At 35.3% G+C, this 16,372-nt stretch overlaps 2 protein-coding genes across 9 annotated transcripts in view; one reads left to right on the top strand and one right to left on the bottom strand.

Annotated features, from left to right (window-relative positions):
• Positions 1–16,372, bottom strand: part of LOC112541063 (uncharacterized) — a 381,739-nt gene that overhangs the window by 329,941 nt on the left and 35,426 nt on the right. The gene's annotated exons all lie outside the window — the stretch shown is intronic.
• The window catches only part of RSPO3 (R-spondin 3), a 57,956-nt gene that overhangs the window by 18,231 nt on the left and 23,353 nt on the right, over positions 1–16,372 (top strand). For both annotated transcript variants that reach the window (XM_025168929.2, XM_007421005.4), the window contains exons 2-3: positions 14,046–14,237; positions 15,491–15,637. In XM_025168929.2, the coding sequence (XP_025024697.1) occupies positions 14,057–14,237; positions 15,491–15,637 (328 nt within the window). In that variant the 5' untranslated portion in view covers positions 14,046–14,056. The remainder of the gene's footprint in view (positions 1–14,045; positions 14,238–15,490; positions 15,638–16,372) is intronic.

Raw genomic sequence — 16,372 nt, forward strand, 5'->3', positions numbered from 1 at the left:
AATTTATAAAACTCTCTAAGGTTTATCTTGGCAGAACACTTTTCAGCAGTGAGATTTTTCTCTCCCTTGCTTTATTCCAGGCATACACATTTATTTTCTTCTACTCTTCTCATAAAATGGATAAGTTATTTAGTCATACTATAATATGGCAAGACTACATTCTTTTTAGAGCTAATAGTAGAAGCCAGAGTTTTTCAACACAGAAAGCTCTCATTTCATTTGAAATGGAATTTGCTACCACAGGGAGTCCCACCCAACCCAATCTTCATTGATTTCAGTAAGCTTTGAAATTGGATTCATGCTTTCATCTTTCCAAGAAGTCATTTCTAATTACAAGGCTTCCTCTGAATAACATTAAGCCCATATTTAAGAGTTTTGTGGGATCAGTAATCGGGTCAGTTGCACTGCTGCACCTTCATGTCTTCCCACCTATGGAATTCTTGCCACATGGGATATGTCCAGAGTTTATTTCTTATATTGCAACTGGCACTCTGACATAAACCTAAGACCTATAAAATATGATATGGGAAGAATTGCCTACATTTCTCCTCATATTCAAATCTATATTGTGAAATCAGTCAATCCATGTGTCCATGTCTATAAGATTATTCAAATACTGTACTTCAAATGGTAAATCTAAAACACCTATTTTGAAGTTTTCTTTGAAATAATTTCTATGCTTTATTCCCAAAGGATAGTAGTATTACATCACTTTAATAAAAACATCAAAATGCCTGATAACTTAAAAACTGACAAGCTAATTGCATCATAAGTTTTGGTGGTCCAAACCATATTTCAATTCTGGTTTGATGCTTCATAGTACAAACATACCCATTATGCTGTTTTCTTTCAAGGTAAGCAACATTATACAAAGTGCAGAAAAGGAGTAGTAAGAAATAGTAAGGCAAAGGAATTAAGGCATACAATAAGAGAAAGAGAAAGAAATAGAGGTAAAGGTAGATTGTAGCAATACATTTATTATATTTCCCTGTATTTTTTACTCTGCAAGCCATTCTTGCTTCCACCTGGCCCAGATACCACTTCCTATACTGCTCCTTATCATTTAAATTTCTCTTTTTTCAGAGCATCTTATCAATTCCATCCAGCATGACTTTCTCAGTATTCCTCTAAACTTATTAACTTGTCCTTCATACACTTGTTTTGCAGTTCAATCCTATTTATGATCAAATCACCTCAATATACTTCTTTCACACACTTCACTCATTTTGTATTCAACCAATATTCATTCAGAACCATATCTCTTCTCATTTTATGATACGTTCTTCTTAAGTACCCTATTCCCACTGCACTCAATATGCTTTAATGTTTCTCCTGGCATACCCAACTCTCACCTCCATATAATAAAGTGGACAGAAGACCCTCTTACACATTTTTGCCACTTTTGACAAACATTCATTCACAACAGACCACATACCTTCTAATGCTTTTCTACAACTATTTATCTTAATATTTCCCCATCATTTCCTCATTTTTAGTAATGTTCTACCAATGATCATAAATTCGTCTACTTGCTGTAGGCTTTCCCCATCTAAGAATAACTGGCAGATGTTCATTCCATTTTTCCTGTTACACATCTTCTTTGGGCTGGTACATTAGTTTTCACACCCATACTTCTTGTTGCATCATACAATCTATCTGATGTTATCTGCAAATTATTTGGATTCTCAGTTAACAACATTGCATCATTTGCATAAGTCAGTGACCAACATACCTCTTTATACGTCATTACAAGCACTAATTAGACATTTATCTATAAATATTTTAAATATCCAAGGGAATGTTACACATCCTTACTCAATACTTAATCATTTGCTAACAGTTCCATTTATTCTCATGCCTGGTTTGCTTCCATCATGAACTGCTCTTATCACATTCTTCTTTTCCACACTCATGGAAAGTATTTCAAAATGTATATCTATTCACTTTATTACATGCGTTCTCTAAATCAACAAGCATACAATAATCCTTCTGTTTCTCATTCATACATTTCTCAATTACCTGCTTAAGGGCAAAGTTCTGCACATCCATTACCTGGCATAAACCTTCACTGTATTTCCCAAATTTTGCTTATTGTCACCTCTTATAGCTTTTCAGCTAGAATTCTTCCAAACATCTTCCCTGGTATATTTAACAAAATAATCACCCTGTAGGTTTTGCATTGAAATTTGCTACCTTTCCTTACTATAATAACATTCTTCCAATTGTCAGGAACAGATACAGTCTTCACACACATGTTAAACAAGTCACACAGCCACTTCATAAGAAAACCACAACCATATTTTAACACTTCTCCAATTATTCACTCTACACCTGCAGCCTAGTCATTTTTAAACACTCACTACATTTAGTATTTCCTTTTCATCCTTTTTTCTTGGACAGTAAAATGTAGTGTTTATTTCAATTCCATTCTTAGCATATCACTATCATTCCTACACACATCTCTAAAACACACTTTCCAGCATTCTCTCACTTCAGTTTCATCCCAAATGATTTCATTCCTTTTATTTTAATCCCATTTACTTTTTTGGAAGCTTCTTGGCTAGCCCTCTTCACCCAATTTCAAAACAACTTTTATTTCCATTAAAATGTCTCTGCTTTTTCTGTGCCTCCTTGAATCCTAACCGTTCCTTCCTCTCTTTGACTACATTCTTTGAAACTATCTTTCATTCATCCTCATCTTTGCAGGAATCATTACCTTATATTCATATGTTCCCCATTCACAGCCACTTTCATCTCCTTATTTCATCCAGCACCCTTTTTCATTCTTCCCAATGTAACTCCACACCCTTCTGTGAAGTGTTGTGGCCAAAACTAGGCTCACCTAAAGCAAACAAATCACTTTGAACATTCAACATAAGATCCCTTTCCCTGTCCCCACTCAGGGCCAATTCAGCTTGCTGTAAGTGTTTTCTTACAAAGGCACTTTAAGCAGTTCACATGTTTTGGGTGGTGAGAGGACATCTCATAGGTTTGGTACTGACTGCAGCTCACATGTGTATGAAGGTTGGGGGTGTGTGTGTGTTAACTTTTATCACCAGAAAAGACTGGTGCCTTCTTTTCCTCTGATTCTTCACTCTTGTTTCTTTCACTTCTTTTTCTCCCATGTCCATTTTTCCTAAGTACTGCTCTTGACACTACCAAATGATGTTCTGTTACACATTCAGGACTTCTCATTACCTTTGTATTCTTCACTGATTCTCTCAATCTTTCATCATAAACAAAGAAATCAATCAAGCTTTTAGATTTATATTCATTCAAATAGACTTATACTCACATCATATATTCAAAACACACATTTTCTAAGCAGATGCTCACCAATCAGTCACCATTCTCATTTATTCTTGAATCTCTGAATGGTCCAGGTACTTTTTCTATATCTCTGATCTTATTGCCATACATCAATTCATGTCCTCTAACAGAATATTTTTTTCCTCCTGGATCAAATTAATTCAGCAAGTTTAACATTTTTCCCCTCAAAACTCATTTCTGATCATTTCATTATGACCATTCATAAAATATAACATACAACTATCACTGACCTATGGATTCCTACTTTCAAACATCCACAACAACTACTTAGATAACCCAAGCCATACTTCCTGACATACATTTTAGCTGTTTCATTCATAATTAAACCTTCACCTTCACTGACCTGCATGTATTTATCAACTCCATTCCCAAGAATCAGTCCATTTTCATTCAGGTTGATTACATCTTTCCCTGACTCTTAGTTATACAGTCTTCTTTGATTTCTTTTGTTAAGTAATTGTTCTTTATTATTTACTATTCTTACATTCCAAGTCACAATCTTCCATATGCTGTGGTCGCCACCTGATGGGCTCATAAGTATTAACCTCTGCTGTCTATCATGATTGTGATCAGTTGAGGCATTCACAGAACACTTTTTAGTAAAACAGAGATTTGAATGAAAAAAGAATTCAATAAACTGAATTCAGTGAAGCTTATTTCTGAATAAACAAATATGACGTTGTGCCTTCTTGATAGAGTATACATCAACCTTCATAAGACTGGGAAAGAGATGTTGAAATCACTGCCAAAGTTTATTGAGCAAAAGTCAAGACAATTAGATATGTGTCTACTTGAACCCACCAAACTAAACATAGCCATATATGGTGGATCCCATGGGCTTGCTAAAGGCCTTTGCTTAGGTTTTCTGTCTGGGACTTTAAAAATAAATGAGAGTGTCAACATGTATCTAAAAGACCATAATACATAGTGGGCTGTTTTCAGTTCAGTGGGTCACACTGTTTGTACAGTTCTGTAATAAAGCTGGATGATTACATTAAGTCTTATTTCTTTAATATTAAGCAACATAAAAATTCCTAAAATAGAATTACAGGGTTTTGTGGTATAGTATGTGCAAGAATAAGAAAAGGGGGTTTAAACTAAAATATGTTGCTGCTATAATTTCTGTGGTTTCTAATATAAAAAAAAAAAACCTGCATAACAAAAACTTTTGTCTTACTGTAAGGGAAACTTGTTACTGGTGTTGCATAATGCTAATGATATGAACTGAATGATTCCCATATCATTTGAGAATCGATGAGGAAATATGTAACATTTAACAATGAAAGTTGTTAAATTTCTAGCCAAGAATTTAAACTCAGCTTTTGGTTACATTAGTGCTCAGTCAGTGATTTCATAATGCTTTCCTAAGATTGCATTCTTTCACATTTTGCAAATAATGAATGACATCTGTAAAGTCAATTCAAGCCACAGCTAATAATAATTGATGTAGACCTTGATATATTTTTTAGAAATGGTCAGTGTAACAGAAATGTGATTTTTTTTCTGCATTATTCAGTTCAGATTGCACATATGAATCTATAACCCATGTTTTGGTTTAAACATGGTGAGCAAGCCGCAATCAACTGTTCACATTCAATATGTAAGATATAAAGACATGGTTTATAAGCCAATAGTAGCTCAATTCACACATAATGTAAAGCAAAAACTAGTCAATCCATATAATGGCTTGGCACAGACAAAGGTAAATAAATAAATAGAAACTGCCATGCTGCAAAATAACTGTATTTACTTGCAGAAATAGCTTTGGGCCCATGAAAGTCTCACTGGGAGCACCTTAAGAAGCTAATTCATCTTCTAGTAAATGGGTGTCTCTTACTAGCCATAATCACCAAGACAACATTTTTGTGAGTGTGTCCATCACATGCATACTATATTGCAGATCTGCCTCAAAATTATTGCATAACTTTGGCATTGCAGTCATACTCTAACATCTGAGAGGCTCTAACATCTGACAGGAAACTGTGGTTTGCCACTATATAATTCTGCCTCATTGAACCCCAGACCAACATCCTTTTCCTCACTCCATTCTTTTTCTATGCCTTAAGAGGCTTCTGCTTCTGATTTGAAACCAGGAGTAAGCAAACTTTTCTGATAAGGGTGCACAGATTGCATGGCTGGTGATGTGAGACCATCAGAGTGAAAATTTTCTTCTTTTGGGCTTTCATGATTTTTTCAAAAATGTCTTTTTAAGCTCTACAAGGCTTAAGATACCCTTTGACTCTTAACCTGCCTCATGGGGAAAACTGGATTTATTTTGGATTTTCAAGGGCTTAAATTCAAAATTATAAAGCAATTGGGTTAGATAATCCAAGGGATCACTGGAAATTTAGACTTCTGTTTCATGAGGATCAACTCTTCTTTCCATATACCAAATTGTTTATAAAATTGGAGTTTTCAAAGTAGTTCATAGTATGGCTGCTAGAGAAAATGAATTTTGTGAATTCCAGAATATATATTCAAGCACTTGGGAATATCCAACAGGTAGTGGGTACAGGAGATAGGTATTAGATTAACTAGGAATCTGTCATGGTAGCAACATTATTTTTCCTTGGAGGCAGCTGAAGGAGTTATAGAAAGAGGAATAAGCAAGCCAGCTGGAGAAACCTTGGCAATGTCTTGAAATCAAACTCAGGCCATTCTTGCTGCAGTGCCTTATTTGGGGATGTTTTTCCCATTGGCTAGTGCCATGCTGACAGGACAGTAGCAAAGCCACAGGAGAAAACCATTCACCTCTGGCACACTCATGAATCAGGATGATGCTATTCAACATTGACCTGGAATGGATAGAAGCTACGGATTAGCAAATGGGAACAACACTTTTTATGACAGCATTGTTTGGTGCTGATCAAGGGTGGATAGATAGCACCTTAATTTGATAGTCAATTTAAACACTTCTCCCAATAACATGTGGACAGGGAGCAACACCACTTATTGGGAACATTGGCATGGCTCTTAGTTAACCAGCTATAGAGATGCGCGTATCATGTCTGAATAGCAACTACCTATTAACACAAAAACAAGCTGGGTTGGACAATCTAAGCAATTGATATTCTGCTTTTTCACAATGTGCAGCTCCCAAGCTTGTCTGAATTAGGCCTTACTAGCTAAGACTTCATTGTTGATTTTATAATCCTTTATGTTTCTGCATATAAGATAGCAATCAGATTGAATGTAGGGGACAGATAAGTGTTAAAAGTATACTCATGAGTACTATTTATTTATTTAAATTTATATAGCTGCCCCTCTTGCCAAAGTGAGCTTTTGTGGGAACCATAGCTCTATTTTGTGGGGTTTTCATTAACCTCAAAATACATTGATCTAATAAAATACCTTTATCCTAGCCTCCTTGTGCATATTATGTATGTGTGCATGCACATAGCTTTGTCAAAATGAGTTCCTATAAATTTTAGAAGAACAAGGAGGAGTGTATGGAGGGGGAAAAGAACTGTTTCATTCATTCTGTATACAGAAAATTCTTCTCAGTTTATTTATAAGAAATATTCTTGGATGGAAAGCAAACCACTGGCGGCTCATGTGGCTGATCTGGAGGTTATTTCTGTTGTGCCAAAGAAATTAATAGACTGAATAAATTTTGCATCCTTCCATGGTGGGTTTCTCTTAATCTTTAAACAGTTTCTCAACAAATTCAGGATGCATTTCTTTTGGATTAGATTTTAATTTGTTATACTCAATGAGTCTACTGTTCTCTCTTTAATATTGAACAATATGTAGAATATTCATCTATGCTGAGTAAATCCTTCATATTCTTAGATATTTCCAGTTAAGAACCTAATTTTTTATGGACTCATAAAGTATTGCAAATTCTTGTTTGAGTACAATACTGAAACTGGATTTTTTTCCCAGAACATGCAACCTACATTCTTTCTTTCTGTAGTAGTTTCTCTCTGTCTAGGTCTCATGAGATTGCAGGTGATTAACATGTCCTGGACCCTTTCCCAAGTCCCCATCACATTGTCTTCATTTCATCCACAGCTTACAAATGAGTCTGGTTTAAATGGTGTTAAGTAATGTTTTTCTCTTAATCCGACAACATCCAATGACAGCAGCAAGAACATGCTACATAGCTCATATATTGTAGATACTATATTGCTAAAGTGATCAAATCAAATCAGTTTATTACAGCCCTAAGGCCAGATACAATAAAATACATAATAGTAGAACTGTTACATACTTCTCCATATATAACAGAAAAACAATAAGTATAATAGGATCACAAAAATAATTAAGAACAGATATAATAAAATAAAACAGAATAAAAATAGTAGTATAAGAAGTTCCAAATTTAATTAATGGTGTGGCCTATTGTACAGATGGGAGCACAAAACTGGACTTGGAAAGATATTTTTGAGTCCTTGTTCAAAAGAAGTAACATTTAGTAGAAATCACACTTCCTACCTGGAAATTTCTTCAAGATTTGATAAACGAAGGTCTGCCTAGAGTCCTTATATAGGGAGCTGCATAGTAGCATATGGCTTAGAGTTTCTATTGAGCCATCGTCACGTGGATATAACTGAAGATACATAGGAGTACCCTTAAAATGTCCAAAAAGGACTGCTGAGGGCAATGCGTCCAGCCTAGCTAAAGTGAAGCCCTTACACAATTTCAAAATCGTAATAGATGATAAATAGGAGGCTGGCGCAAACACTTTTGGAAGAATATGATAAATATTGGGGTGTGACACCTTGCTTACATTTGTTTGGAGATTTATATCCCAAATTTGTTGTTTGAGGGCAGTTCTAGTATTATCCAAACCTAATGAGCACAAACCTTCCATAGAGAAGCCCAGTAAAAGAATCTTATCTAGGGCTTTTTTAAGCCATGATGATTTAATATGATCTCTAAGTGCTAATGGGGCCAAACCTATAGGAAGTAAAATTAACTTTAGCCAAAAGGTAATAAGAAGAAACCATGCTCTAGCATCCAGCAAGACTATGCCTGTCTACACGTAAGGTGGCATTTTTGATACTTTTTGGAACCATCGGCATGTCTCTAATAAACTTATTTTGAAAAGTTTCAAGACTGTTAAGGTTTGCAAACGAGTAAATTTGGGGGCCATAAAGAAGCTGAGGGACTACCTTAGCTTGGAAAACCTTGCAAGCTGCAGGGATATAATGGGCTCCTTTTGATCAGTAAAATCCTACAATAGCTATAGAGGTGTACTGTGTGACACTTGTCCCGTAAAGAAAATGAGCATTCCAGGATAGAAAAGCATGGAACTGCATTCCAAGATATTTATGTGTGCACACCTGCTCAATTTGAGTCCCATTTATTTGCCATTTGTGAATTTTATGATAATGTCAAGCAAATACTAAAACTTTGGTTTTCTGATAGTTTATTGATATCTTTATCTGTACAGAATAAAGCTAGTCCCCTAAGTGCTTCTCTCATTCCCACCTGTGAAGTAGACATAATAACTACATCATCGGCATACAGTAATGCTGGAATCGCACGATCAGCTAAAATACTGTAGCTGGATGATGGGCTGAAACAGCAAGCACTCAGATTATTGGATTTTAATATAGATTAAAAAATAGTGGAGCTAATATGTAACCTTGTCTTACACCTCTATAAGTTAGGATTGCTTTAGATAAATGTCGCCAAGGTGTACATCTAATTCTCAGGGAGGTATTTGAGTAAAGTGACTGAGTAAGTAGGAGCAGCTTTTTATCAACAGTAGACTATCTCGGACTGTCTCACAGTCTTGGTATTAGGTCAAAAGTTGACTTAAAATCAACAAAAGTTGCAAAAAGGGAACCTCAAGGGGGCGCAGAATATTTTTCTGCCAAATGATGGAGAACCAAACATTGATCTAATGCTGATTGTTCCCCTCTAAATCCAGCCTGTTCTTCAGCAATGATATTTTCATTTTGTACCCAATCCACTAATTCTAGATATAAAAATCTGGCATAAAGTTTACTTATTGTGTCTAATAAACTAATAGGTCTATAAATTGTAGGGATCAAGTCTATTTCCTTTATTTTTGTGTAACGGTACAATAATAGCCTGATTCCAATCAGATAGAAATTGGCCTGTGTTATTAATATGTGTGAATAAAGTGGCCAGAACCACCAATCTTTGTTTTCTTTTATTAATTCTGGGGGGATGAAATCACCTCCAGATGATTTACCTGGTTTTAATTGGGCAATAAGATCTTTAACCTCAGCTATGGACACTGGTGGCCAATCTGGGAGGACACTGCGAGAGAGAATCCCATCTGAGATTACAGCAAATTCCCTTTTAAAGATGTTACAGAAGTGATCCTCCCATTTATCTGCAGATATTTCTGTGAAAGGGCTAAAACCTCTATCTATAAAGGATCAATTGATTAAGTGCCAAAACCAAGTGGAATTTTAAGTTTTGCTGCTGAAATTAAATTTCTCCAATTCTCTCTTATAGTCTGCCTATAATGTGTTAAAGTGAAAACCAAACAAATCACATTATGGCTTAGTATAATGTATGAAACCAGCAAAACTCTTCCTCTGATTTATATTCTTTCTCCCAGTCCATGCTGTTAGAAATCATTTAATCTAGTAATGCAGTCACATTACTAATGGAAAATAAAATATTGGAACAAGCTCAGGAATATGAGGCCTTACCATTGGACATCCTGGCTGGGGCTAATTGAAAGGAGGAGTTCAGCAACATCTGGAGAGCTCCAGGTTCCTATCATGCATTCAGAGAATTTAAGTGTCAAGAGATATGACGGTAAGACTAGTTTACCATAGGATGTATATTTTACCAGATACTACAATAAGCTTTAGTTTGCAAATTTAACAGTTCATTATGCATGCAATGTATGGTTGGTTACTGATTTAGATTGGAGGATAAACAAATGTTCTCTTTTTCCACAAATTAATAGATACATAAGAGGAATATATTTTATATAGTGAAAGAGTATGACTTTAAATGGATGTATTCTTACTATGAGTGGTTCATAAAAGACACACTTACACATGTCCCATTAACTTCAGCATAAGGATGCCTGGGAAAATGTTCCTGAAGGATACCTTCACAAGAGGGGTTCCTGTCATTGCCAGCCCAGAGTTGGGGTCAACTACCTTTATGTTTTTCTGAACCAAAGCTGAAGTGATATTTTCCATCTTATTCCAACATATGCCTTGTCGTCATTTGCATGATGCTGTGCTTTTTCAGCAACTGAATAGATAATGCAACAAGGTGGGTACTGCCCAGCATCTATTGGCCTCTTTTGGCTGCAGCCCTCCCCTGCAGTCATTGTGGTGAGTAAGAGTTGTTTAGTAGGGGTATGACTCTTTGAAGTCATATTTACTCCTTCCTCCCAGATCCCCTGCACAGCATGTTGTGGATGGTTGCCACTATGGCTAAAGTAGGAGGAATCTCCCACTTCAACCTGCACAACCGCCACATGCGACCTGCCACCATGGCTGCTATTATGTACAGACTTTGCCATCCTGCCCTGGTGAGTATAGGTGTAGGAGATGGTCCAGGAAATGGGTAGGGACTCCCAGTAAAGCAGGAGGGGACTACTTGGTAGTACTCTAACACGATAACTTCAGTAAGATTTTTTTTCCCCTAGGCCAAAGGAAAGTCAAAGACTGGAGCCTGGGCTATATTTAAGGAGAAGCACATAGCTGTTTCACTGTGAACATCCACAATCTTTGCCAGCAGAAAAAAATGAGTAGCTGAACAAGAAAATAAAAGAGGAAATAACAAATGCATGACACAGATGATTTCATTTTTATATAAATGAATGGCTGCTTGCCCCCCCTTTTTTTTCTTTCTTTTCCTTCTTTGGCAAAAGAACAACTTAAGCAATGTGGCAAATTGGTTTCATAGTCAAAGGAGGAAGCCTGAATAATCCAACCCACTTATTTATGTTGTCACTTGGTTTTAATTTTTCTGTTTTAACAGGAAGTTCTGTGCTTATGCTATAGTGCTAACATTAACTTTTGGGCAATCTTGTAAAAAAGTAATATTCTGGATGAATTTATCAGCTGAAGTTACCAGTTAATTAGTTACTATCTCAACACAATGATGTTTCTTCATATTTACTCTATAATTCAAAAGTTTGAACCAAAAAAAAAAAAAATAGAGAGTTACTGTATACTCTAAGTTTTCAAAAGAGTTTTCCATAGAAGACAGAATTGAATGACACTAAACTCCATATGGTTCCTTACACAGGTAGAACCAATGGGAAGATTTCTAATCTCCTAATCTAATCTCATGGTGAGGAATTGCCTGAGTAGGGAAATATGCTACAATTATTTATAGCTGCGATATTCAAATATGTTACCAGAGCCACATGGGATAACACCAGAAAGAAACAGCTTTTGTATAGCTTAGTGTACACGTGTGTGAATGAAAACCAGGCCTTCTGAAAATTAAATCAACAGTCTGTTTAGTCATAAAAGGGTAAAACTACAAGGAACAAACTTTATTCTATCTCCTGGTATGACATTTATACTTTCATTTCACCTGTTGTGAAGACAATTTTTTAAAAGATAGTTGTTTCATACTTGGTAGCCCTAACCATTTTTGAGATAGTCCTTGTTAATGGCAATAAATAAGTCCATATGTCATAAAGCCAATGTTACAGTATAATGCTAAACTTGTTGGGCTGAAACCAAGATACAGTTGTGGATGGAAGGAACCATGTAGTATAGGATCAGGACTGTGAAGCACCTGAAGTCTGTGGTATGAAGTAAGTCAGTGTGCAACAATGTAATCTTTAGAATGTATAATTGATTAAATTATCTATGTAATGGCATATTGACTCTTGCACTTTTCTTTAACTGATGCCAAAGTATTCATGTCAAGTCTCAAAAACCTGCTCTTAAATGCATTCAGAAACATGTTTCAAGTCTGGACTAAAACCAGTCAAACGTTTTAAAAACATTTTTTTTTCTTCTTCTTTTTCAATGTGTTATAATGAAAGATAAAAATGTTCTGGACGAATAACCACATATAGTCTCAGAGAGATACAAGTGTGCCTTTCATGAAACATCCATTTCATTGATCACATTGAAATAGAAGAGGCAACTTTTGGTGATTATATTTAATGAATATTATGGGGCAAGAAAGATTAGGGTTACTTTAGTAGGACAGTTATAAAATGAGGACGGGGCTGCACCTTCCACACATACAGGGTGAATTTTTTTAAGGTTTTTTTTTAGTCTGCAAGTGTGAGAGTGTGTGTGTAATGGCTGGCAGTTTTATTTGATCTTTAAAAGTTGCGTCAGCTCTATTTTATGCTAAAACTACATTTCCCATGTATTTTCCACTTAAAAGTAGGAGAAAACTGAAAACTGATGGTGCATGTGGATAAGTATGAGGTTCATTCTGTTTTTTCTGCTATTAAGATCCTGGAGAAACATAAATTTAGAAAGTATAAATATACAGTTACTGAAATAGATATCAGAGTCCTTCCATATTTTTGTTGTGCTACTTCAACAAAAGATAATAAATTAAGGTAACTGAAAATACTATGAATATTTTCATTTTTATATCTTACTGGTAGTGATTGAGTGCTTATGCAGCACAGAGAACTCAAGAAGTCCTTACTGATTTTTCTCCATTTACCTCCATTTCCCTGCCATGGCTTCTGATGATTTACTGAACAAGAATTCTTTTAAAGCTGAATGCATAATCCCAATCAAGGTTATAATAAAGCAGAGCATTTACCTTCTACTTTCAAGGACTTAGTTGCTATTATAATAATCTGAACACAAAGGCAAAATGCAAAAAAAAAAAAAAAAGGTACATGGTGTTAGTGGTTAAGGCACAAGGCTAGGTAGCGGCAGCCATGAATTCTGGTCCCACCTTAGGCATAAAGCCAGCTAGGTGATCTTGGGCCAGTCACTCTCTCTCTCCGCCCTAGGAAGAAGGAAAGGGCAAACCACTTCTGAAAAACTTTGCCAAGAAAACTTCAGGGATTAGTCCAGGCAGTCTCCAGGAGTCAATGGTGACTTGAAGGCACAAAATAGAATAGACATAGACTACGATGACTATGATTTAGAAACACCTAAATCATTAATATTCATATAATAGTACCAATGCAGATGAAGCCCATTTCTATACTATGCCTTTTTTTTCCTTTCCATATGCTTGTTGGGCCATTATTCCATATGAATTACAGCTGCAACCTAAAATCATCTTTTCTAGGTTTTCCTGTATCATCAGGGGAAGTCTGATAGCAATGTTAAAGTAACTTGTCTTTCAGGGATATTAAACTGCTGCTAATTAGAAAATGTTTCAAATAGCTTAAAGATTTCCTGGAACCAAGTTAAACATAAAATTAAGTCTGTAGTCTTACAATGCAGTAGAAGTTACTTTTACTTATTTATGAATAATATGCATATTTGCTGTATACCATTGAAGCTGCAATCTTATATACTGTACATGTACTGCAATTAAAAGCTCCATTATGCACAGTACAAAATTCCTTTCAAATACAAACTTAGGACCAAAATACCTGCATTTTTGTTATCTTTCTTCTTTCCTAGGGACATTAAAATTCATTGTGTTAAACTTACTAATAACAGTAAATAAATTGTTATTGTTATTTCAGTCTATTTTTCTACCATACAGGGCATTTAAAACAGCTATGTACTGAATATTTTGAACTGTTCAGTAGGCTATATAGATAAAAATTATAGTACTTCAGCTAATTATATTTTTGTGATTTTTCTTCTTAGTGCATCGCAATATGAGCCAAGCTTGTCAAGGAGGATGTGCAACATGTTCTGAATACAATGGATGCATGTCATGTAAACCTAGACTCTTCTTTTTTCTGGAGAGGATTCGCATGAAACAGATTGGGGTGTGTCTTTCATCCTGTCCTCCTGGGTATTTTGGACAACGATCCCCAGAACGAAATGAGTGTATAAGTAAGTTGATAGAATGTTGCAACAATCGTTTTCTAAAGCTAGTTTAATATTTGAAAAGCTTTGCATTTTGAAATCACAAAAAACCATGACAGTTACTGGTAAATTGTTCAGATAATAATAGCAGATACAAATGCTCATTTGAGCTCACCTCTATAAGTTTCTTATATATTTGTCACAATTTAAGTATTGTAACCTGATTTATTCAACATTTTCACATTGAATACTATGTCTCTTTAAGGGAAGTCATGATGACAGCAATAACTATGCCTCAAGGATTAATTAGAAACTGAAACTAAAATACCATGTTACAAAGCTATTATTATTGTTATTATGGCACAATTTATTATGGCCACCCACTCCACTAGACTCAGATATCTATTCAGATCGACATCTCCAGTCATCACTGCAGTTGATACTGTTGCTTATAATAAATCCCAAGATACAAGATGGGTTTTACAATTAAGGGTATGCAGATATATCTTGACACAGGATTAATTTTATCTTCGTATTTTATTTATTTAAAGTATTTATAGATTGTCGACTCCGTACAGCTCGTGGTGATTTACAAATACATGTGGTTCATAAAATATTAAAATATTACCCTTACAAAACAACACAAATGTGGGACACTTCCTGCATGCGTGTGTCATTCTTGCATGGCATCTTCTTCCCAGAGAATGAAATTCAATTATCTCTCCTTCCCTGTATTTACTCACATTAGTATGTTGTCTGTCTGTTCCTCCTCAAATTATAGTAACGCCTTTTTAAATACATTTATGAACCACAGTGTGACACTTCTTTCCATGGAACATCATCGTTGTTGTAATTTTATAGGAGAGTTCACTTTAAAAATATAGAAAATTATTATGCAAATAGATGGAAGGACAACTATTACAATTACTAGCCAAACAGTGCTATTTATAGTCTGAGGCAAAATGCAAGCCTGGTATTCCCAGAGCTTGGGATATATTGGGATAATGTATACTTCCAAAGATGTTTGATCACTCAAACAATTATGTCTTTATGCACCCAAGTTTTAGAGAAAAGCCATGTGTGCAGTTGATAAGAGTATCATAAAATTTTATTAAAAGGGATAAGCTGATTTTTGGCTACCATAGACTAACAATGTTCGCCTCCTACAACAATCCCTATTGTAGAAACCATGTCTCACAGTCATTTTATATGTAAATCATATACATTATGTAGGGGGATGAATATGATCAGGAAGTGACTGATTATTTCTTGTACTTCAGAATGTAAAGCTGACTGTGAAGCCTGCTTCAATAAAAATTTCTGCACGAAGTGTAAAAATGGATTTTACTTACACCTTGGAAAGTGCCTTGAAAACTGCCCTGACTGGCTGGAATCCAACAATCACACTATGGAATGCAATGATATTGGTAAGTAAATTGTTTATGCTAAGAACTTTACTCAATAAACCTTTCCAGGTGGATACTGTTTTGCTACTGTTGGCTCTCTGTAAAGTTTTACAGAGCTTAGGGTTAGCAGAAAAGCTAAAATAAAAGCTCCTTCTCTTTATAATTTAGACCTTTGAACTTCAGAAGGTGTGAAGTAGAAAAACCACTGAAAACCATAGGAAGCATTATTTGCCCAAAAATATTCTGCTCAAGTTTCCTCCTTACCATATCCATGCCAGGAGTTGTTTTGTATATGCTATTATTTTCAGCATAGAGTTTCTTGGTGCAGGACCCATTTTTAGTGGAATTAAGGGGCCTCATTGCTGGTACAATGCAATGATATAGTCATTATCACAATTATTATGTTATTCATCCCACTTATTGTACTGCTTTTTCACTGCCCAGCATCTAGAAAAGTTCCAAAAATCACAATGCAATTTCTTACAAGACAATGAAATTATCTTTAGGCCATTTCCGCATTAGTAACATAGAACAGCAGTTTTCAAACTTTTTCAGGCCTCAGAACTTGTTAGCTAAAAAAAACTTCCTGGAATTTCTGATCAAGAGACAAAGCTCTAGTGACAGAAAACTGGTTGTGTTCAAGGGTTTTTTTTGTGTTTCAAAAACCCTGACCAATAGCACCTTTTAGGGTCTGTAAGGCCCTTTATTGTGCTAAATAACAGTAATAAGGACTGAAGGATTTTATATTACTTCAAT

Source organism: Python bivittatus, unplaced genomic scaffold (genome assembly GCF_059951505.1).
Source record: "Python bivittatus isolate LINGU-HERP-01145 unplaced genomic scaffold, Pbiv_v1 ctg000020_np1212, whole genome shotgun sequence".
NCBI lineage: Eukaryota > Metazoa > Chordata > Lepidosauria > Squamata > Pythonidae > Python > Python bivittatus.